The sequence below is a fragment of the Mobula hypostoma genome, chromosome 15, assembly GCF_963921235.1.
Source record: "Mobula hypostoma chromosome 15, sMobHyp1.1, whole genome shotgun sequence".
Classification (NCBI taxonomy): Eukaryota; Metazoa; Chordata; class Chondrichthyes; order Myliobatiformes; family Myliobatidae; genus Mobula; species Mobula hypostoma.
Window position 1 is genome coordinate 20,174,527 of NC_086111.1, and position 24,922 is coordinate 20,199,448.

The 24,922-nt window shown below is 45.5% G+C and overlaps 1 protein-coding gene across 2 annotated transcripts in view; it reads right to left on the reverse strand.

Moving 5' to 3' along the window:
• Positions 1-24,922, reverse strand: part of srgap3 (SLIT-ROBO Rho GTPase activating protein 3) — a 289,258-nt gene that overhangs the window by 75,673 nt on the left and 188,663 nt on the right. For both annotated transcript variants that reach the window (XM_063067831.1, XM_063067830.1), the window contains exons 7-10: positions 18,475-18,696; positions 7,451-7,552; positions 3,847-4,044; positions 1,989-2,073 (exon numbers count right to left, since the gene is read on the reverse strand). In XM_063067831.1, the coding sequence (XP_062923901.1) occupies positions 1,989-2,073; positions 3,847-4,044; positions 7,451-7,552; positions 18,475-18,696 (607 nt within the window). The remainder of the gene's footprint in view (positions 1-1,988; positions 2,074-3,846; positions 4,045-7,450; positions 7,553-18,474; positions 18,697-24,922) is intronic.

A 24,922-nucleotide genomic window follows, 5' to 3' on the forward strand; every position in this document is an offset into this window, starting at 1 on the left:
AGCTTGAAAGCATTTGTCGCCAAACTCAGGCCAGCTTGTATCCCATTATTATCAGACTCTTGAATATTATCAGTGTCAAAGATCTCCCAGTCCACCTTGTCATTGTCCTTGTAGTTTATTTGTCTACCTAGACCGCACTTCCTCTGTAAACACTATATTCTGCCTGCTGTTTTGCTTTTTACTACCTTGATATTCTTTTGTGGCATAATCTGTCTGGATAGCATAGAAACAAAGTTTTTCATTTTATCTCAGTATACATAACAACAATAAACCAAGTCCCATTCCGATTCCAGATCTTATTTTCAAGTAAGTTTGCTGATGTTGCTTCAGGACAGTGCTCTGACCTTTCACCTTACACCAACTGGGTAGGCAGAAGTTCACCTCTGGTATCAATTGACTCAGTAGATCCCAATAACAGAGGACAACCTAATACACATGAGGTTACTGTCAGCAGCCAAATGTAAATTTTACACATAATATTGCAAACTTCGATGACAACCTTGATGCTATTCTGCAGTCTTTTTCAACAAACAAATTACTTCAGAGTATGGGTTTTGTTATCTTTGTAGGATGTAAGGAGAAAACCATGCTCATTTTCAATGAGTGTCATTATCATACTTAAAGCCACATTTTGAGCTGAAGTTTCAGAAGTGGTATAAATAGGCGAGAATACGTATATCCATGCAGCATCATGAAAATGATGCTCTGGATGCATAGGCTGGTAAGGGACAAGTACCTCTATCCCTGCTCTGCCTGGCTAGAGGAAGGGTGGAAAATAAAGGAGATGCACTTGTGGGCTCTATCAACTACAGTGTGGAGGGAAGCCCCATTTTTTGAAAACAAAGGACATCTTGAACGTCTTACAGTGGAAGGCCTCCAGACTCATAGAACATCACAGCATAGTAAAGACCCATCTAGTATGTGCGGAACTGTTATTCTGACCAATCCCTTTGACCCGCACCTGGACCATAACCTTCCATACACCCCCCATCCACGTCCTTATCCAAATGTTTCTTAAATATTGAAATCGAACCTGCATTCACCACTTCTGCTGGCAGCCCGTTCGACACTCTCACCATTCTCTAAGTGAAGAAGTTGTCTCCTTTAATATTCACCTTTCACCCTTAACCCATGACCTCTAGTTCTAGCACAGAATCTCAAGAACGGATGCAGCACAGACTATCAAAAAAATGTGTTGAATGCATAGATGCTACAGTGAAAGATAAGGAACAAGGGGATTCTATCTTTGTTCTGTCCAGATGAAGGGTCTTGATTAAAACTGAAATGCCTGAGGAACTCATTGGATCAGGCAGTATGTGTGGAGGGAAATGGACCATAGATTCTGCCTGACATGTTGAGTTCCTCTAGCATTTTGTTTGTTGTTGGTATTTGACATTTGGCACGTATTCAGTAGCCCTAAGAGTCCATCTCCATGCTCTGTAGCTCTATGAAACTTCTCTGTAGATCCATGACTAAACTTCCAACCTTTCACCGCAGAAGCAAGAGAACTATTGCTGAGCCAACATTGACAGAAGAGGCAAACCAAACCCGAATGCAGTGGCCTTCATTATAATAAGACCTCCCTCCCCACAGTACACCTGTTTATTTGGATAAACTACCAATTCCTGAAGTTTTGGGCCTCTGAGATAATGACAAGCTAAAATTGTGAACTTTTCCTGCTCCTATTCCTCCTCATCTTCAAATGAATGGAATCGTAAAGGAAGCTGACTATATTTTACTCTGTACAAAGAGCAAGAGGAAGAAAACAGCCAACCAGACCACTGGTCCTGTGAGTGTCTGTGACGGTGGCCCGAACCCAGGCACCATGAGTGTCTGTGACAGTGGCCCGAACTCAGACACAGATTGAGAATAGAGCTGCAAGTAAAAATGGTGAAAACACTGCTTTGCTCTCTCCATTTGCAGCAGTTGTGAGAACCCTGAACCATGTAACAGTGTTCTAGAAAGAGGTGAGCGTGACCTTGACTGACCTTCTCCCAGAGTTTGCTTTAGGAGATCGTGCTTGGCCTGAAGCTTTGTGATCAAGTTGCTCCCATTCAGGTACTCTTTGAACTTCTGAAAGAGAAACGAGGGTTTCTGTGAGCACATTTTAACAGTGAGCATATAACGGTTATCACAATCACATTTGAGTGCCAGCTATAATCCCCGCCGTTGTTGTAAGTACGTTCTCCCCGTGTCTGCATAGGTTTCCTCTGGGTGCTCTGGTTTCCTCCCACGTTCCAAAGCCATTTAATTAGGGTTAGTGAGTTGTGGGCACGCTGTGCTGGCGCCAGCAACACTCGTGGGCTGCCCGGCACAATCCTCACTGATTTGATTTGATGCAAAGGCTGCTTTTCACTGTATGTTTCGATGTCTGTTATGAGAGCTACTTGCATCAATATTCAGGCGCATTATACTGACAAGCTGCAGGCATTTGTCAATCACATCTCACCTGTCCATCTCCTTCTGCAGCCCAGTATTTGGATAGGGTGGGACTCTTAGTTTGGTATACACCCACTGCTTTCAACACCATGCAGCGTGTTTAGTACGTTGGCTTTAGCATTGTTGCAGCGATTTCATTACTAAATAATACTATAACAATCCCATTGCCAGGAATGAATTAACGTGGAACTCCAGCTTGGAAACAACAACCACTCTGCAATTTACTGATGTGGGGGTGAGGGTGCTACCTACTATTCACAGCTGGCACTCCATGTGTTGTAAACCACAGTGGCATGGTAATGTAGTGGCCAGCGCATCGCTTTACGGTGCCAGCTGTAAGATCAGGATTCAATCACCCCTGCTGTCTGTAAGGAGTCTGTACGTTCTCCCTGTGACCGTGTGGGTTTCCTCCTGGTACTCTGGTTTCCGCCCACATTCTGAAGATGTACAGTGAGAGTTAGTGAGTTGTGGGCACGCTATACTGGCACTGGAAACTTGGCGACACTTGCAGGCTGCCCAGCGCCATCCTTGCTGATTGGATTTGATGGAAATGACACATTTCACAGTATGTTTCGATCGGCTTGTGACAATTAAAGCTCATCTTTAAAAATTTCCCCTTTACCCAGCTGTGGACATGTTGTAGGATACATTCTAACTCTCAGAAGCCAAACGAACCTGTCACACATTGCATCTGATGCCTCTGTTACAGCCTTCTCCGCACTGGGGGAACCAGGTGCAGCCTGGGTGACTGCTCACCGCACACCTATGTTCAGTCCATTGTGCCAGCTGGGACCTCCCAGATGCCAGCCATTCTAATTTCTCTTCCTATTTGCACACCAACATGTCTGCCCACAGCTTCCTCCACTGCCAGGTCAAGGCTAAAGGCAATTAGAGGTTCAGCACCTCACGTTCTGCCTGGGCAGCAAATTCTAAAACTTCTGGAGATTACTCCACTCTGTTCCTTTTTCCCTGCTCTCCCTTCTCCCTCCCCACCCCCCTGTGAACAGGCAGACCCCATCACCGTATCTTCATCTCTCTCCCCTATCCCTCCATCTACCCATCACCCCCACACACACTGGTTTCTCTTCCCACCTTCAATCCCTGCACCTTCTTTCCCTCTCATCAGATTCCAACATCTTCAGCCCATTGTCACCTCCACCGACCACCTGCCACCTCTTGCCTCACCCCTTCCCCTCACCTCCTTATACCGTCTCTCTCCCCTCTTTCAGTCCATATGAAGGGTTTCCAACCCAAAACGTTGACTGTTCATTTCCCTCCACGGATGCTGCCTGACCTGCTGAGTTCCTCCTGCATCCAGTGAGTTGTCCTAGATTTCAGTGTCTGTACTCTTTTGTGTCTCCAATAAACTTGAATTTCCCTTTAACCTGTCTCCGACAGAGGACTTACTGTGAAGTAGAACATCTCGGTCTCCTGTTGATTAGCCCTTCGCTTTGCCATGTTGAGTTTGCTCATGTAAGTCTCGGAGGCGACGGATTTGACCGACTCCGTGGACCGGCTGTGGTGAAACGCGTCAGACACATCGAAGTCCTCCACAGTTAGCATGTCCTGCAGTGTCTGCATGGTGGCGTCCAGTGTCTTCCTGACCTGGAGGCGAGAGTGTAAGAGGGTGAACACACATGATCGCCGTTGCGAATAACTGTGGTGCATTTTTGTACACTTCTGCTGCATTGGGGTGAGGGGGGGAAGTTCAAATGGAGGTGTGAAGGGCAGGTTTTGTTTACATAGAGTGGTGGTGCCTGGAATGTGCTGCCGAAGGGGATGGTTGAGGCAAGTTTGACAGAAGACATTCAGATAGGCACGTGAACATGAAGAGAATGGAGGGACATAGATATTCTGTAAGAAGAAAGGATTAGGTTAACTTGGCATTGAATTACTGGTTTAATTAGTTTGGTCTGTTCCTTGCTGTACAGTTTGACAATCTACAAAATGGTTCAAAGTAAGGCAATGAAGGTTTTGAGCAATGGACAATGATACCAATCCAACAACACTCAAGACACTTGAGACCATCCAAACACAACGTCATGGGCCAAAGGGCTTGAACTGTGTTGTAACGTTCTATAAGTTAACATAGACGTAAATTAACATAAGTTACACAAAACATGAACAACAAAATGACATTCATCATCAAAGATCCCTATCATCTGGGTCAGGTCATCAGGCAGGAGGTACAGAAGCCTGAAAACCCACATCATCAGGTCTAAGTAAACCACAAGCAAGAGAAAATCTGCAGATGCTGGAAGTCTGAGCAACACACACAAAACACTATCAGATACTCAATATTCACAAGAAAAACATAAATTATACAATTAGAACAAAACAAAGTCCATTGTAGTACAAAATGGCCATAGTGTTGCAATACTGATAGTAATTAGCATTTTGCCAGTTGGTTCAGAGCTGAATGGTTCTGAAACCTGATGGAACAGACGCAAAATGCTGGAGAAACTCCTCAGGCCAGGCAGCATCCATGGAAAAAAGTACAGTTGACGATTCGAGCCAAAACACTTTGGAAGGAACTGAAAAGTCCTGTCCTGCTGAAGGGATTTGGCCTGAAACCTTGACTGTACTTTTTTCCATAGATGCTGCCAAGCCTGCTGAGTTCCTCCAGCATTTTGCGTGTGTTCCATCAGATCTAAGAACCATTCAGCTCTGAACCAACTGGCAAAATGCTAATTACTATCAGTATAGCAACACTGTGCCATTTTGTGCTACAATGGACTTTGTTTTATTCTAATTGTATAATTTGTGTTTTTCTTGTGGACATTGAGTATCTGATGTCATGTGTCTGTGATGCTGCTATGATCACCTTTTTCTTTACATGATTACATATATGTACTGATGCATGTGACAATAAACTCGACTTTGACTTTGTCTGAATGACAAGTTGAGAGAAAAGAAATATAGTTGAAGGTAGTATGAGGAGTTTGGTGTTTCAGCATCGCTGGGCTGGCAGCTCCTCATGCAGTATCTGCAGACTGCTCCTGACCAAGCCTCCTGCACTCCTCATTGACATCCCACCTGGCTGTGAGGTTACGCACTATGCTGATGGTCCACAGCGACTCATGATGCCCCCGTGTGAGCTACCAGATCTGTTGTGTTGAGCAGGATTGGAGCTCCTAACAACATTGTGAAGAGTGAACTCCGTGGAGAGACAAGATTTTACCTCCACAAGTACTGTGCAGCAGTCACTTCTACCCCAAGAGTGTCATTCACAGAACATAAAACAGTGCGCACCAGAAGAGGACCTTCAGCCCACAAGATTGTGCTGAATCAATTAACCTAATGTTGCCTTATCCCGCCTGCCTGAACGTGGTCCATATCCCTCCAATTTTGTGCATATTTATGTCCCTATCTAAGAGCTGTTAAAGGCTGGGACTTTATTTCTTGCAGCATAGGATACTAAGAGGTAAATTTACAAAGGTGTATAAAATCAAGAGGGCCATAGATAAGGTGAAAGTATATAGTGTTTTTCACAAAATTTTGGGAATCCACAATTAGAGGGATATTATTAAGGCAAACTATTTAATAAGACTTTGAGGGGCAATTTCTTTACACAAAAGATGATACATGTGAGGAATAAGCTGCCAGAGGAAGATGTTGGGTCAGATTCAATCACGACATTTAGAAGATACACACGGCTAGGAAAGGATTTGAAGCATATGGGTTAAATGCTAGCAAATAGGACTAATTTGGACGGGCATCTTAGCCGGCATGGACTAGATGGGCCGAAGGGCCTGTACTGGTGCTGTCTGACTCTGATTCTTAGTGTTTCTGCGGACCCTTGTACCGTGTGCCTCTCCTTCCCCATGAAGTCTGTTGGTACAGCTGCTCTGATTGGCCTGGGCAGCAGAGCAGGGCATGCTGGTAGTTGTTGCACCAAGTTCCGTCAGGCGGTGTCCCATGCACAGCAAATGTTGCCGGGGGCGAGGGGCTCATTTAAAGACATGCTAGGACTTTATTTAAGACAGGCTGGGATTTAATTCACTGCAATGTTAAGACATTGGGGTGACCTTACAGAGCTGTATAAAATCACGAGGGACATAGACAAGGTGAATGTAGAGAAAACAGATCAAAAATTAGAGGGACATAGGGTTAAGGGGGGAGGAGAAAGATTCCAAGGGACCTGAGTGACAACTTCTTCACACAGATATGGAATGAGCTGTCAGAGGAGGTGGTTAAGGCAGGTACAATCACAACATTTGAATGACACATGGACATTTAGATGGATAGGAAAAGTTTAGAGGAATGTAGGCCAAACATGGGCAAATGGGACTAGCTCAGAGAGGCACTGAGGTCGGCATGGCAAGTGGCCTGTCTCCATGCTGTGTCACCTCGTCACTGTGCACAACACTTGGTCTGGCCAGGAATTGATCTATCTAACTAATCTCCTGGTCCATTCCAAAACGGTTCCGTTCAGGAATACAATGCGGGAAAGGTGATGGAGAAATGAAGTGAAGCTCCCTCAAACAGCAGAGGGATTGTGACGAGAGCCTTGACGAGCATGGCTTGCACCCAGATGCTGGAGTATCTGAAGCAAGGACCAAGACACGATATCAAACTGGATGGAGGACTGAGCACAAAACTAGCGCTAGAAGAAATCACTAGTAAGGCTTACGATTGAGCACTGAACTGATGTTTAGGTTCCTTAAATACTCAATTTTTGGCACCCAAAACATGATTATCGATTAACGGGAACACCCTAATCCCTTAAAGGGACCGTGCCAGCTATCTGTACTCTGGAGAATTAGAGTATTTAAATCACAGAAGCTGATGCGAATGGGAGCGTCTCGTACAGGGATAATGAACGTCCAGCCTACTGTTGCGGTTGGATGAAGGAAAGCTCTTGTGAACTTCATTACACAATCTTCCCATCCTCCTAACCCAGTCAGTGCTTTCCCACCCAGCTCTCTAGCTGTTCCCCTCCTCTCACTCAACACCATCATTTCAGCCTCCCTCACCTCCCCACGTTTCCATGTTGTAGCCCCTGACTCACCTCTTCATTCTCGATCTTCAGCGTGGCCAGCCGGGACTGGAGCTGGTGATACCTCATCAGAAGCTCAGTCTGAACTGGCTGCTGGGCGCTCACCTGGCACACCTGAAACAAGACGGGCAAGGCTGAGGGTCAGTCGTGGCTTCAGCATAGGACCCCAGTCATCCAGTTCATTGCCTGTTGCCAATGCTGCTGTTCAGGGGGCAGAGTGGGGTGCCACAGCCTCACAGTGCCAGTGACCCAGGTTTGATGCCGACCGGCTGTCTGTGCGGAGTTTGCACTCTCCACTTGCACTGATTCCCTCAGCAGTGCTCCAGTTGCGCCCCCCCCCCCGCCACATCCCACATTTAGTTTGAGCGACCTGGGGGTTTTTCTCTTTGGAGCAAAGGAGGATGAAAGGTGACCTGATAGAGGTGTACAAGATAAGAGGCATTGATAAGTGGATAGACATTTTTCTCCAGGGCAGAAATGGCATGATTTTACTATATTTGGAGGAAAGAATGGGGGGAGTGGGGTTGTCGGAGGTAGGTTCGTTACACAGAGAATGGTGGGTGTGTGGAACGTCCTGCCAGGGGTGGTGACAAGAGGCAGATACATTTGGGCCATTTAAGAAAGATAGGCATATGGGTGAAAGAAAGATGGAGGGTTATGCAGGAGGGAAGGGTTAGATTGATCTTAGAAGGTTGGCACAACATCGTGGGCCGAAGGGTCTGTACTGTGCTGTAGTGTTCTATGTTCTACGTCCAAACCCAAATTCATGTGGGATGGTTAATAAACTGGCCTCTGAAAGTTACTGGGCTATTCTTGGTAGCTTAGTATTGGCTCAGCAGAAGATGTACTTTCTTACGGCAGTTGGTTTAAAATTTCATAGTCCCCAGAACATGCTCGTATGATTCTACACTGCTATTGTAGAGAGCATCCTCACATCTGCCGTTACTGTCTGGTTTGGTGCAGCATCCTGACACTATATACGAAAAATACACAGAATTGTCTGGTCAGCAGAGAAGGATCATTGGCTGCAGTCTTCCGTCACTGCGGGACTTGTATTATGTGTCCAGGACAAGGAAGTGGACAGGAAAAATAATTGCCGACGCCACCCTTCCTCTGCAAAGCGCTATAAAGCTATTAAATCAAAAATTTCACGCCATCTTAAATGCTTCTTCTTCCAGGCAGTTAATCCGATCAACTATTCTAGTCAGACCCCAGCCCCCCCATCTATTCCCTCCACCCTCCCCAACTTTCATTTCTCTGCACTGCAAACACTTTAAACCACATTTTATAATGCTGTTTACACTGTTAATACATGCTGGTATTTTTGTATTGATGCACATTTTATTCCATATCCTTCCCTTAATTTCTAACTGTATTATCCTTTTATGTATAATCCTTTATTTGATATAATTCTTTATTCTTTACAATTTTTGAAAATTGTTATTTTTTTGTTGCATGTCGCGTCCTGACCAACACACCACAGTAAATTGCTAATGCATGCATGTGGTGAAAAAAGTCCATCCTTGAAAATTGTTGAAATCGATCCTTACTGGCAGCCCGGCATTGACGGTAAATTATGTGTAGGCGGGTGGTGGAATTGATGTAAGTGTAGGGAGAACGTGTTATCAGGAATCAGTGTGGAATGGGATTGCACAGGCTAAACATTCCCCATAAGGAGCCACACATTGTGTGAACATCTCTGTTATCAAAAGGAAGGAATTAATTAAGTGGTCCACAGGAACTGATAAAGCTTAGGTGGTGAGTGAACGGGTGTGGGTCAATGTGCCATAACTCAACAATGTGACAGTCCCAGAGTAATACTGCAGAAGCTGTAAGAAATGGCAAACTAGAAAGATCACTAACACTGCTGCTTTATGAGGAGGGTTAGGAGAGTTGGACTCAGGACATCAATGTTCACGACTCTCTACAGATGTGCAGCGGAGAGCATCCTAACACATTGCATCACTATGTGGTACAGGAACTGCACTGCGGGCTGTCAGAATTGCCCAGTACATCACCAGCCGTCATCAAGGACATATATACAGAAAGGGTACTCTAAAAAGGCCGGTAACACCATGAAGGATCCCACCCACCCTGCTCATGGACTGCTTGTCCCACTCCCATCAGGGAGGAGGCTACGTAGCATCCATGCCAGGACCACCAGACTCAAAAACAGTTACTTCCCCCAAGCCAACAGCTGATCAACACCTCCTCCCGCTAACCCATCACACTCCCACCACCACTACTTTATCATTTCCTGTCAGAGTCAGCTTATGTGCAGACACTCCTGCACTTGACTTCAATTTGTACCCAATCAGGCTATGTATAATAAGTCAATCTTATGTATTTATATGTATTGTGATTTTTTTTACTGTGCCTTTTATGCTTATTGTGTTTTTTAAACGCTGGATCAAATCTGGAGTAAATATTACTGAATTCTCCTTTACACTTTTTTACTGAAGAATGGCAATAAACAATCTTGAATCTTGAATTATGATTATGGAGTGTAATTGCTGGGTTGGCCTTGAACAGTTTGATTAACTGACTGGCCTTTGTAAAGTCTGTGTGGAAGCCAATAAATGTCCAGCAATATATTACATCAGAACTACAGAGCCAATGTTTCAAACTCCCACAAGTAGTTCACAGGTACAGCCAGTTGAGGATAAAACATTTCACAGAAAATGTCTAAGGAATCAATTCTTTTCAATTGAACCACCTCACCGTGGCCCTTGCAATTTATTTGCCTACCTGCCCTGTACCTTCCCTGTGATTACAGCGCCATGTTCTGCATTGTCCTTCTTACTACCGCGATGAACGCCTGGATGGTGCGATCTGACTGGACATTGCGATCTGACTGGATGGCACGATCTGACTGGACGACGCGATCTGTCTGGACGTCGCGATCTGACTGGACGTCGTGTTCTGACTGGACATCGCGATCTGACTGGACATCGCGTTCTGACTGGACGACACGATCTGACTGGACGTTGCGATCTGACTGGACGTCGTGATCTGACTGGATGGCATGATCTGACTGGACGACGCGATCTGACTGGACGCCGCGATCTGACTGGACGACACGATCTGACTGGACGTCGTGATCTGACTGGATGGCATGATCTGACTGGACGACGCGATCTGACTGGACGCCGCGATCTGACTGGACGACACGATCTGACTGAACGTCGCGTTCTGACTGGATGTCACATGAACAAAAGTTCTCAGTGCAACCCGGTACTGCAATCTCACGTAACCATACACATGGCACTTTATGCCAATCTCCAGGCCAGGCGCTCAGGGACTTGTGCTGACATTATTTTGTGACTGTATGTGCTGCATCATAATTATATGTCCTGTGTCCTATGTGCATACTGTATTTTGCACCTTGGCCGCAGAGGAATGATGTTTTATTTAGATTATGAGGACATGCAGTCATCTTTTATTGTCATTTAGTAATGCATGCATTAAGAAATGATACAATATTGCCCCGGTGTGATATCACAAAACACAGGACAGACCAAGACTGAAAAACTAATAAAAACCACATAATTATAACATATAGTTACAACAGTGCAAACAATACCGTAACTTGATGAAGAACAGGCCATAGGCACGGTAAAAAAAGTTCAAAGTCTCTCGAAAGTCTCACATCTCACGCAGATGGGAAAAGGAAGAAAACTCTCCCTGCCATGCCCGACCACAGTCTGACTCCGAGCACCGAGCACCATCTCTGCCGAGTGCTTCGACCTCAACCCTGGCCACCAGCAGCAGACAAAGCTGAGGATTTGAGGCCTTCCCTCTGGAGATTCTCGATCGCACAGTAGCAGCAGCAGCGAACCAGGCATTTCAGAAGTTTCTCCAGATGTTCCTCCGTGTTTCTCACGGCTGTCTCCATCAAATCAGAATTGTGCACGGTACCCTATTTAACAAATATGATATAATTTCACCGGAGAGGCTGCGTGCGCTGCGTGGCGCCGCCATCTTCTCCTCGACAACACTTCTAAATGTTTCGTTTAGAAGTATACATGTGTACAGTTGGATGACAGTAAGCTTGAACCTGATCACAAGACAACAATATGCCAACATCAATGCCAGCTATCAGGTTCTTTGGGCAGTATGTCACTACTATTTGTGGGATCTTGCTCTGCACATTTTGGTTGCTTGTCGCCCTACAGTACAACCATGGGTACAACTCACACATCCTCCACTGGTAGCAAAGCACAGACCAATGTCCTGAGATTGAGCAGAATCAGGTTTATTATCACCAGCATGTGATGTGAAATTTGTTAACTTAGCAGCAGCAGTTCAATGCAATACATAATCTAGCAGAGAGAGAGAGAGAAAAAAACATAATAATAAATAAACAAGTAAATCAATTACGTATATTGAACAGATTTTTTAAAATGTGCAAAAACAGAAATACTGTATACCAAAAAAGTGAGGTAGTGTCCAAGGGTTCAATGTCCATTTGGGAATCGGATGGCAGTGGGGAAGAAGCTGTTCCTGAATCGCTGAGTGTGTGCCTTCAGGCTTCTGTATCTCCTACCTGATGGTAACAGTGAGAAAAGGGCATGCCCTGGGTGCTGGAGGTCCTTAATAATGGACACTGCCTTTCTGAGACACCACTCCCTAAAGATGTCCTGGGTACTTTGTAGGCTAGTGTCCAAGATGGAGCCGACTAAATTTACAACCTTCTGCAGCTTCTGTCGGTCCTGTGCAGTAGCCCCTCCATACTAGACAGTGATGCAGCCTGTCAGAATGCTCTCCACGGTACAATTATAGGAGTTTTTAAGCGTATTTGCTGACATACCAAATCTCTTCAAACTCCAATGAAGTATACTCGTTGCCTTGCCTTCTTTACAACTGCATTCATATGTTGGGACCAGGTTAGATCCTCAGAGATCTTGACACTGAGGAACTTGAAACTGCTCACTCTCTCCACTTCTGATCCCTCAATGAGGATTGGTATGTGTTCCTTTGTCTTGTCCTTTCCGGAAGTCCACAGTCAGCTCTTTCGTCTTCCTGACGTTGAGTGCCAGGTTGTTGCTGCGACACCACTCCACTAGTTGGCATATCTCACTCCTGTGATTTTTCAGTGCACCCATTCCTTAAGAGCTGCGCAAATGCTGGAAGGGTGGGGGAGGGGTGGTAACACACACAAAATGCTGGAGGAACTCAGCAGGTCAGGCAGCTCCATCCATGAAGAGGAATAAACAGTCATGTTCCGGGCCGAGACGCTTCATCGTGTGTTCTGAGCATCTGCCAGTAATGAGCCCTGATGAAGAGTCTCAGCCTGAAACACTGGCTGTTAATTCCCCTCCACAGATACCACCTGGCCTGCGGAGTTCCTCCTGCACCTGCGTGCATTGCCCTGGATTTGATGGAAGGGGACATTGCCGCTAAACCAGACTGCCATTTACAAGGTGCAGAGTTCTCACAGCCTGAGGGGATGAGACTGCGAACAATTTGCTGGGAGTCTGCTACTCCTTCAAATATGGTACAGGTGTGAGAAAATCAGTCTATAAATATTTATTATTAGTAATCAAAGCCCATTAAGCACATAAAACACGCCAGCATCTGTGCCTCCTTCCTGCTTTCATCACGCATGAGTTACTCCAGCTGAGAATGCTTTAACAATCTGTTTGCTACTAATTACCGACACAGGATCTGAGAGTTACAGTGGGAAGGTCTACTGCTTGGAAATTTATTTTGAAATTCAAAATGCATTTTCAACAATACTGTACATTTATGAAGATTTTAAACATAACATCAGGAAACATGATAGCTTAACAAATGTGAGCAGAAAATATCGCAGGAAACATGGCTTTAATTTGTTGCTGTCAGGGATAATAACTCAGGTACAGACTGGGATCTAAGGAACCACGGCATCATTGGAAAGAAGGAAACCCAACAGTGCCCACCACTACAGTAAATTCTTCTTAACCCTTTTCTTCTCATCTGCCCATCACCTTCCTCTGGTGCACCTCCTCCTTCCCTTTCTCCTGTGGTCCACTCTCCTCTCCTATCAGATTCCTTCTTCTTTAGCATTTTACCTTTTCCACCTATCTCCTCGCACTTTCTCACTTCACCAATCCCCACCCTTCCCCAACCACACTCCCCTCACCTGTTTTCACCTGTCACCTTCTTACTCTGGCTTCTGCCCCCTTCCTTTCCAGTCCCAATGAAGGGTCTCAGCCCGAAATGATGACTGTTTATTCCCTTCCATAGATGCTGCCTGACCTGGTGAGTTCTTCCAGCATTTTGTATGCGGTGCTCTGCAGTAAACTACTGTAACCAAATCTTTGTGAAACTTGATTCCACGCTCTTCTGATTTATGAGGTGACAGGGCTACCTACCAAGTGCAGCATAAAAAACAAAATGTGTTGAGATGCTGCTAATGAAAATGGGATAAATCAAAATGCTTGGTACCAGTCACCCTGGTCCTGTCACTGGGTTGTGATGGGTCATTAAGTCAGTGGGCAGCTGTCATAAGAATCAAAGATGAAGGATTTACTTTATTCACCACATACATTTACATGTATTAGGAATGTGCTGTGGCATGTTGGTCAGGATGTGACATGCAACAGAAATCAACATTCAACGAGGATTATATAAAAATAAAATTAGAGATTAAAGTTCAGATATGGAATAACATGTGCATAAATACATAAATACGAGAAGTATATACAATGTAAACAGCACTATAAAGTGGGTTCTAGTGTCTATGGTGCACAGCAGTGACAAGCTGTCTAGAATGGCTGATTGGATTAACTGCCTGGGGGAAGAAGATAGTATGGAGTGTTTGTTTCAATAGCTTTTAATTTTCCAGAAGGGCACTTTTGGAAGAAGCAGTTTGCAGGCTGGGTAGTGTCTGCAGTGATTTTTCCTGCCCACTTCTTTGTCCCGAACCTATACAAGTCCTGCAGTGGTGGCTGTTTCTGCTGGCCTGGCACTATGCAGTAGTTTTTGTATACAGTGCTGCGAGAGGAATTTGCCATGGTGTTTTGGTCACGGTGTGACTCACCACAGCCTCAGCGCCTCATCTCTGGGGGGCACAGGAAGAGAGGAGGAGGGGAGACGTGGTTTCTGCTCCTGATTATCAAGCAATGCCTCCTGGATGTTGAACAATAACATTCTGAATGACGGCTCTCTTCCCGCGGGTTGTAGGTGAAGAAACACTCCCTGTAGAAGCTTCTTCACCCTTTTACAAGGACAGGAATGAGCAAACAGCCTGTGCTCCCGAGCTTTCCACCCCTCAGATTTCAGCTGCAGGTTACCTTGGTTTTCACCCGAAACATCAACAGTTCCTTTTCTCCCACAGATGCCGCCTGATCCACTGAGTTCTTCCTGCAGATTGTCTGCCGCCTCAGACTCCAGCATCGTCAGCCTCTTGTGCCTCATGGCATGTTACCCTGCTTGTTTGGGTGGGGTGGGAATCGGCAGGTTTGGTCAGCAACTGAGTGGAGGGGCCGCCGCACAGGATCGGGAAAAGCTGCAGAGGGTTGTAAACTCAGCCAGCACCATCGAGGACCCCTTCAAAAGACGATGCCTCAGAAAGGTGGCATCCATCATCAGGGACCCCCAGCAGCCAGCACAAGCCTTCTTCTCATTACCACCATCGGAGAGGAGGTACTGAAGGCATGCACTCAGTGGTTTTTAAATTTTTTATTTTTTATTTGGAGACACAGCGTGGAACAGGCTCTTTTGGCCCAACAAGCGGCACTGTCCAGCAACCCACCTATTCAAAACTAGCCTAATCACAGGCCAATTTACAATGACCAGCTAACTGGTACGTCTTGTTTTTAGTCCGATCACAAACAAGAGAAAATCTGCAGGCACTAGAAATCCAAGCAACACACACAAGATGACGGGGGATCTCAGCAGACCAGGCAGCATCTATGGAAAAGAGTAAACAGTCGACGTTTTGGGCCGAGACCTTTCGAGATGTTGCCTGGCCTGCTGAGTTCCTCCAGCATTTTGTGTGTGTTGCTTGTTTTTAGGTACAGCTTCTTCCCCTCCGCCATCAGATTTCTTCAAATACACAGGCAAGCACGGTAGTGGGACTCCACAGAAATGGTTAAACACCAGTCAAATACAATTGATTTAAACAAAACCTGTTTCATAGCAATGTCCTTGGTTGCTTTTAATTTTATCCATCTCATTCTTTTCCTGGGCATCTCCTTGCACTTCTAGTTTGCAAGTGCCAGAAGCTTTATAAATCTGTGTTTCCTCGCTAGAATCCATGATTCAGGGCCATGGTCATGTTCGTGACATGACAACCCCCAACATGAGACCCAGAAACGTACCAGAGCTATGTGTTGTACGGACTGATTGGTCATCTCCTGTCTCTATAGTCATCTCTCATCTCTATGGTCATCTCCCGTATCTATGGTCATCTCCCGTATCTATGATCATCTCATGTCTCTATGGTCATCTCTCATCTCTATGGTCATCTCCTGTCTCTATGGTCATCTCTCACCTCTATGGTCATCTCCCGTATCTATAGTCATCTCCCGGCTCTATGATCATCTCTCGTCTCCATGGTCATCTCCCGTATCTATAGTCATCTCCCGTCTCTATGGTCATCTCATGTCTCTATGGTCATCTCCCCTATCTATGACCATCTCCCATCTCTATGGTCATCTCTCATCTCTATGGGTCCTCTCCCATCTTTATGGTCATCTCCCGTATCCATGGTCATCTCCTGTCTCTATGGTTATCTCCCGTCTTTATGATCATCTCACGTCCCTATGGTCATCTACCATATCTATGATCATCTCACGGCTCTATGGTCATCTCCCATCTCTATGCCACTATTTAAGCCTGGTCTCGAATTAACTCTTGCTTGGTATTCTAGATTCAAGATTGTTTATTGCCATTCTTCAGTACACAAGTGCAAGGGAGAACAAAATGATAGTTACTTCAGATATGATACAGCATTATTAAAAGTAAGTCTGAAGAACACAATAAAAGAACAAAATATATTCTGCATAAGTATGAAAGGAATCCTATAAAGCACTATGTACAAGAACTGAGTGTGTATATACATAAGATTGGCTTATATATGCTGTACATTAGTATATGTACTGTATATACAAATTATATACATAGTAGTTCGGTATGGTGAGAGTTAAGTGAAAGCCAGCCTTCCCTGCAGTGAAGGGTGACTCTATAGTGAAGCACAGTTCTATAGTTGAGTTGCAGTCAGTTTATGTAATAAAATTCTTTTCTGAGAGAAATAACATCCAAGCAAAACTAATTTCTCAGTGGAACTGTTTGTAGGGGTGCTACTGGGGGACTCTACATCACTCCCCCCTCCTCGAGAGTGCTTCACTATTAGAGTCCCTGAGCTTAGCCTTAGCTCCATCTACGTTGTTCTCTTTCATATCCTTTACTAAGATTGGAAATCAGGTGCTGCAAATCCGAAATAAAAACAGAAAATGGTGGCGAGACTCTGCGGGTTAAGTACCATCTGTGGAGAGAGAAACGTTTTCAGGTCCAGGACATTTTGTCAGACCTGAGCTGCTGACACTTTCTCATTCCTTAATACTTTCCAGCTGATGGAAACCTCTCGAAGCCGCTGCCCATCATCTTCTATCAAAACAAGGAGACTTAAAGAGTATTTGAGGGGGAAGTTTACACACAGAGAGAGTGGCTGGTGTCTGGAATATGCTGCAAAGGGAGTGTGGAATCAGTTACAATTTACTATGTATAAGAGACATTCAGATTGGCACTTAGACAGGGCATAGAAGGATAAGGACTAGTGTGGGCAAATGAAATGAGTATGGGAGAGCAAAATGGTCGTCATGGACATGATGGGCTGAAAGGCCTGTTTCTGTGCTGTACCACTCTTTGATCTTCTCTTGTGTTGATCCGAAAGGAGATCACTGTTTTCCCAATAGTGATTGAAGCTGATCAAGAATTCACCCTTATTTAATGTGTATAAAACCCTAAACAAAAACAATCAAAGGAGTTTAACTAATACACACAATTTTGATTTTATTCTCAAGTTGTACACCCACTTGACCTTGAGGAACTTCTATGTCAATGCTGGAGAGAGCCTGACATCCCTACAGGTGTGGACTGAAAACCATGGGAATACCTACTGGTTGGTGTTCTGTACCTGTTTAGAACACCAGACATGAGGTAAGGCAGATCAGTCTACTGGAAGGGTCTTATACACAAGAGGTGTCACAGGCAGAAGTAACTTCTCAGGGTAAAGAAAGGAGGACCAACAGGAAGGGTTGCCCAGTGAGCAATAGCATCACATGTATCTCTGTTTCCTCCGTTCTCGCCTTCTCGGTGACAGCACCAAGCAAAGACAAAGAAAGGGAATACAACTTCAGGAACTCTACTCCTCATACCGTTAACTCAGCACAGAAATAGGACCCTCGGTCCAACTAGTCCTTGCCTACCAAGGTGCCTACTTGAGCTGGCCCCATTTGCCTCTGTTTGTCTCAGGCTTCTTTCGAACTTTCCCATTCATGTACATGTTTTTTATTCCTTGTAATTATAACATAAAACAAGAATAGACCCACAATGTTGTGCCAAACTAACAAAGCTAATGACACCCTTCTGCCTGTGCATGATCCATATCTATCCCTTCCCTGAAGATTCATGTGTCTATCTACGAGCATCTTAAATGCCTCTATTGCATTTGCTTCTACTACCAACCAAACAGGTCACTCCAGGCACCCAGCATCCTGTGTAACTAACCTGTCCGCACATCTCCTTTGAACTTTCTCCACTTGCCTTAAATGTCGACCCTCTAGTATTAGATATTTCTACTGTGGGAAAGAGATCCAGTCACCTGCTCTACCTGTGTCTCATTATCTTATAAACTTCTATCAGATCTCCCCTCAGCTCCACCACTCCGGACAAAACAACCCAAGTCTGGCCAACCTCTCCGTCTGCCTCCGCCACTTACCTCTGGCAGCTTGTTCCAAAAACCCCTTACCCTTCGTGTGGAAAACCTGCCTCTCATGTCCCCTTTGAACCTCCCTTGAACCACCCTGTCCCGATCGACAGCATCATACCTCGTCTCCCATGTGCGGCTGGAATTCAAACTTGGTGGGTGGACAGAAGATCTGGTTGTACATGTCCATGACCTTGTGCTTGTCACTCCGGGCGTCCAGGTTGTCCACAGCATTCTCAATGAGGTCCAGTCCCTCGTGCCGAGAAGTCTCCAGGTTATACTCTGCCGAGAGGAAAGTCCTAAAGGTGCGTGCCAGGCTGGCATGGAATCCCAGATCAGAGCACTGGGGAGAGAGCACAGAGGAAGGAGGGTCAAGGAGGATTCACCAGTGGAACGTCCGGGTGAGTAAACGCAGAAGGATTCCGATCAGTGATTCAGGATTGCTTATCGTCATTCGTCAGTACACAAGCATCAAGGAGAACAAAATGATTGTTACTCCGGATCCGATGCAGCATATAGAACACAATAAAAAACACAGTAAATATAAATATATAAGATAGCTTATATACATAGTGCTACCATTATGCTTAAGTGTAATCTAATGATCACAAGATCCTGCTGTACGTTAAGAGCTCAGAGGACTGCTGGTCTACACCATCAGCGAGTTGCTCACTGGCTGAGATAATGGAGGAGCTCACAACGTGCTGCTGCCTGAGCCGATGGAGGCTCACAGTCAAATAGTGAGTGGCCATCTTGGCTTCTCTTGTGATCGCAAGACCCCTTTGGAGATTGTTAATCTGTTACGCCGCAAGTTTGATTTGCTGATTTATTGGATGTGAGTGTGGGGGGAGGGGCTTAGTCTTTGGTCATGGTGAGGATTAGGCCTGAAGCTATGGTGTCGCCTGTTTGCAGCCTCCCGGAGTGAGGAGACGAAGCCAGGGTGCGTCACCGAGGCGGTGTAGCGCGGTGTCCAGAACGGAGTCGGAGCTGCCCTCCCAAGTTTCACACGGCAGAGGACAAGCTCTGGCTGCTGAATTTTTAGTGGCGGCTTTTCAACTGCCGGAGTAGCATCAGAGCCATCGTGCTCTACTGGGGGCGGGCGCAGCACGGTTGTGGTGACTCAAGATTTAAAACGGACCGAGAGGTCTGGACTATGTTCAGATATTTGACTGGTCATGTTTCGTATCTGCGGGGACTGGGTCTCAAGGCCACGGTGTCGTCTAGCAGCTGTCGAGGGCCAGTTGACAGGTGATATCGGTGGGCTGGGGGTCTCGACTGTATATGCGTGCATGTTCTGAGCTGAATTTTTACTGATATTCTATGTGGGTTTGTTGATTTGTATGCATCAAGGCATGGCAACGTGGGGGGTGGGAGGAGTGGGCCTCGAGACTCTTATTACGTGATTGTGATCTTGTGTGTGACTGCGTCTTTGCACCTTGACCTTGTAGTAATGCTGTCTCGTATTCATCTATGGTTAAATGATAACTCAACTTGAAATGAATTGAGTGCAGAGCTGTAGTCAATAAAGAGCACCCTGACGTTTGCATCTTCACTAACAAGAAAAAATCTGCAGACGCTGGAGATCCGAGCAACACACCCAAAATGCTGGAGGAACTCAGCAGGCCTGGCAGCATTGATGGAAAAGAATGAACAGTCGACACTTCGGGCCGAGACCCTTCGACAAGACTGGTTTTGGCCCAAAACGTTGACTGTACACTTTTCCATCGATGCTGCCCAGCCTGCTGAGTTCCTCCAGCATTCTGTGTGTGTTGCTTGCATCTGTCCAGATGTTTCAGGGTGAAGGGCCAATGAAATGGCATCTGCTGTTGACCTGTTGTGATGGTAGGCAAACTGGAACAGATACAAATTGTTCCTCAGTCAGGAGTTGATATGTTTCATCACCAACCTCTCAAAGCACTTCATGCCAGTGGATGTAAGTGCTTCTGGACGATGGTCATTGAGGTGGGTTAACATGTTCTTCTTAGGTGCAGGTATAATTGAAGCCGTGGATACCTCAGAATGCTAAAGCAAGAGGTTAAAGATCTCAGCGAACATTTCTGCCAGTTAATCAGCACAAGTCTTTGGTATTTGGCCAGGTACCACATCTGCGTTGGATGCTTTTCATGGGTTCACTCTTCCAAAGGATGCTCTCATATCGACCTCAGAGACTGAAATCAGATGGCCTTCGGGGCTGTGGGAGTGCGTGATGGTGCCTCCATGTTTTGTCACTTAACAGCTGCTTAACATACCGACAGGTTTGTGTTCGGGAGGTGGGAGAAAACCAGAGCAAACTGTGGAGAGGAAGATTGTGCGAACTGCTGTCAGGAAGATTGTGGAAACTGCACACAGACAGCACTGAAGGCTGGGATAGAACAGAGGTAACTGCAGACATCAGTCAGCTGCTCTACTGGCTGTACCACTCTGCCGCCCACCTCTGCCTAACTTGTGAGGATAGATAATAATATCGGCAGACCCAGTATTATGAGCAGACGGCACTCCGGCCTAGAGGCTAGCATAATGCTTTTACAGTGACACGGGTTCAATTCAGCCACTGTCCATAAAGAGTCTGTACATTCTGTCCACACCGCACCGGTTTCCTGCCACGTTCCAAGGACGTACAGGTCATTGTGTTAATTAGTCACATGGGTGTAATTGTCCGGCACAGGCTCGTCAGACCGGATGGGCTTGTTACTGTGCTTTACCTCCACATAATTATAATAATAAATATCACTTACCTGATATAATCATCCTAACTATAACCATGTGATCATTAGAAATCAATTTACAATTTAAGAGTCAGTGAAAGTTCTTGCCAGCTGTGCGGAGTTGACCACAGTGGGACCCAGGATGTCTTGTCTACTGTAATTTATTGAGATACGTGGAACAGGCACTTCTGGCCCTTTGATCTGCTCTGCCCAGCAATGATTTAATCTTAGCCGAATCACAGGACGACCTACAAACGTTTGTAGTTTGTACAATGCCCAATTAAACTACCAACCAGTACATCTTTAGACTGTGGGAGGTAACTGGAAACCCATGCAGTCACGGGGAGAATGTGTACAACTCCCCGAGGGCAGTGGCAGGAATTGAACCCGGGTCACTGGCACTGAAAAGCATTGTGCCAACCACTACACTACCATGCCGCCCTCAGCACAGGAGTTTACACCAACACCTTCTCAGAGCCCTCCCATACTTCCGTTACATTAGAATTTTATCAAAATAAACTTCATTCACAATAACTAAATGAGCTACAAGAATGATCTGCGCAGTGCCTTTTCATTCTAGCATTTATATCAATCATTTATAGCATTCATTAAAACCGACAGGATTGTTGCCACCAATTTGGCTTCCTGGAGTGATAGGTTATAACCATAACTGAGGGTGTTCCTCAGCCAGTCTGGTCCCTCCCTGTCCGTTAGTGGAGGGACTTCTCCACCGAGCCCTCGTGGTGACTGCGCCAAGCTTCCAGTGCCTCCCTCTAGAACGTACTCCTGCAGCCTGGAAATCCTTTGTTATATGAGATGTGAAGAATGTTAAACTTTTTCTCTTCTCCCAAGGAGGGTGACCTACTTTCTGAGCAGCTGCTGGAGAACCCAGCTACACTTTAAAACCTGCACAAGCAGACAATGAAAGAGATTACAGACGACAAGTTTGCTCAGGTATGTGGGGAGCCATTGTGGTCAGGGCACAATACACTTGCAGCAAATTTTGCCTGATTTTTCCCCCCAAACTAATGAATGAGTCACTTAAATCCTATTTATTATTTTCTCTGGGGCTCTGCCACTGGATTCCTGTTTCACATGCAGGTCTGAGAAGCAAAGGGGCAAACAAACACATTTTCTGGGTTGGTAAATCAATTTTCCAACTACTTAGGCAAAAGATCATTTTAAAAAAGGTCATAGAATTCTCTGAAGGATTTGATTTACATTCACAACCCATCTGCAAAGCACAGCTCAAGGCACTGAGGTGTAAATTAACCCTGCTTCTCTCAGTGATCATGAATAAAATAGATTACTAACGGGAATAGAGACACAAAGACTGAATCGCCTTCTTTAGAAAAACCCTTGGTTTTGAATAAGGACATGTTTTAATGGAGTGTGGGGGAAGGAGAAGCTGAAGGGGTGTTTTGGAGCAGAAACATCTCTCCTCCCCTCCCCCTCCCCTTTGCCTTGCCTTCTGATTTCACCCTGCAAGCACACACTCATTCAGCACAGTTTAACTCCAAGTAACCCGTCATTCACTATATAGAAAGCCACGTTACTATGGTAACAGCTGCTAACATAGGTGTGTGCGCTCCTGTTTGCTGAATATATTCGTGTATTCATCAGTGATGTCTAGCAGAATAGGTCCTTGTATGAGAGGGGGGATGGAGTGGAGAAGCGGTGGGGTGGGGGAGGATAGAATTCAAAGATGACAAAGGGAGTGGGGGGGGGGGGTACATCCATCTGGGGCCTTCAGTCACCAGAACCAATAAGCAAGTGAATTTGTGATCATTTTGAGGAGGGCACGGACAGCCACAAGCCTGCCAGTGAGAGAGTGAGAGAGGGTGAGCCCAGTGTGATGGGGAGCACTTGAACCCAATCCAGTTCCATCAATGACCAAGACCAGTAGCCCAGCCAACTGCGAGCCTCACCAACTTCTGCTCAGACATTAATCCTTTGGCCAGTTGTGAAGACTGCAACATTAATTTTGCACAGACTTAACACACAGCGGATTGCCTCCCGTGAGTCTAGATCAGCTGTAAAATAAGGGAAGTGGATGTGTTCGGCTTCAGAGAGGGATCTGATCTCACTGGTTGGTCTTACCTGCACTCGAGTGTACCCAAATGATTTTGAAGGCTGGTGTCACTGCTTAAGTAATTTCAGACTTCCCCAGAGGACTGAGGAGATTCAGCATGTCTGTATTGATCCTTCATCGATTTTTACAGATGCACCATAGATAGCATCCTATCTGGGTGTATTGCAGTTTAATACAGCAATTACTCTGCCTAACAGCTAGTGTAATTAAAGACCCCACTCACCCTGAACATTCTCTCTTCTGCTACCTCCAAATGGGCAGGAGATACGAAAGCCCAACAGCACGCACCACCAGGCTTAAGGACAGCTTCCACTCTGCTATTGAACGGTTCCCTCGTACAATAAGGTGAACCCCTGACCTCACAATCTACCTCACTGTGACCTTATTGTCTACCTGCACTGTACCTTTCCTGCAACTATAACACTTCATTCTGCACTCTATTGTTATTCCTTGTGCTATCTCAATGTACTGTTCTGAAGTATTGGTCTGAATGAATATTATACAAGACGGGGTAGCAAAAATAAACCAATCCTTCCCAACCCGGACATTCTCTCGTCTTCCTCCTTCCATCAGGGAGAAGATACAAAAACTTGAAAAAGTGCATCATAAGGCACAAGGACAAACCTCATTCCGCTATTATAACATTCTTGAACAATAAAGATGAACATGGTTTCTCAATCTACCTTGCCATGATCCTTGCACTTTATCTGTCTGCCTGCACTGCACTTTCTCTGTAACTGTAACACTCTATTCTGCATTCTGCTATTGATTTTCCCTTTGAAGTGCCTCAAGGTAATTCAGTTTGGAATGATCCACGGAGATGACGTGTTATTCACCATATCTGGGTACACATCACAATGACGAACCTATTACCAATTAGCTGTACATGGTGATGCCACAGCCACGGCAATAACCCCATCCTCACATCTTGTTCCAGAGGAAAGCCTTTCTTCCAAAGGAATTTTTACTTACAAAAGAAATAGGAGTAGTAGTCGACCATCTGGCCCATCAAGCCTGCTCCACCATTCAATAAGATCATGAATGACCTGGCCATGGACTTATCTCCACCTACCTGTCTTTTCCCCATAACCCTTAAATCCCATTCTATGCAAAAATCTATCTAACCTTCTCTTAAATATATTTACTGAGGGAGCCTCCACTGCTTCATTGGGCAGAGAATTCCACAGATTCACCACTCTCTGGGATAAGCAGTTCCTCCTCATCTCTGTCCTAAATCTACTCCCCCCCCCAATCTTGAGGCTATATCCCCTTCTTCCTTGCAGATCATCAGAAGGTAAGGGCTAGTCTCTCCACACTCCTGGTTCATGCCAGAGGAAGCCTGCTACAGTTTAGACTATCTAGCTCAGAGACTCTCACTATCCTGAAGGGTTTTGTGCAATAATGGGGCTGCACTGTGGTAATGTTATCAGCAACCCAGTGATTCAGAGCTCTTGTCTCACTATTCCAAGCCAGTTCAAGAACCTCTGATAGCATTGGATTGGAATGTTTGTGTGTTGAAAAGGGATCATTGCAGACACCATTGTAAAATGGTGACTCAAAAGGTGAGAGAGTCCTTGCCAAAACCTCTCAGTCAAGGTTTCCACTGCTTCTGGAACTACCCAACCTAACCTGCTTGGCCATTAGTTATCCCTTTCGTGCTGGTGACTGTGGGGAGACCTGACATCAAAGCCTGATGCCTGGAGACTGGAGACTGGAGGTCTGTCCTGCAGTTGGGGGATTGTCCATGCGTGTGGGGCAGGGAGTGGGAGGGA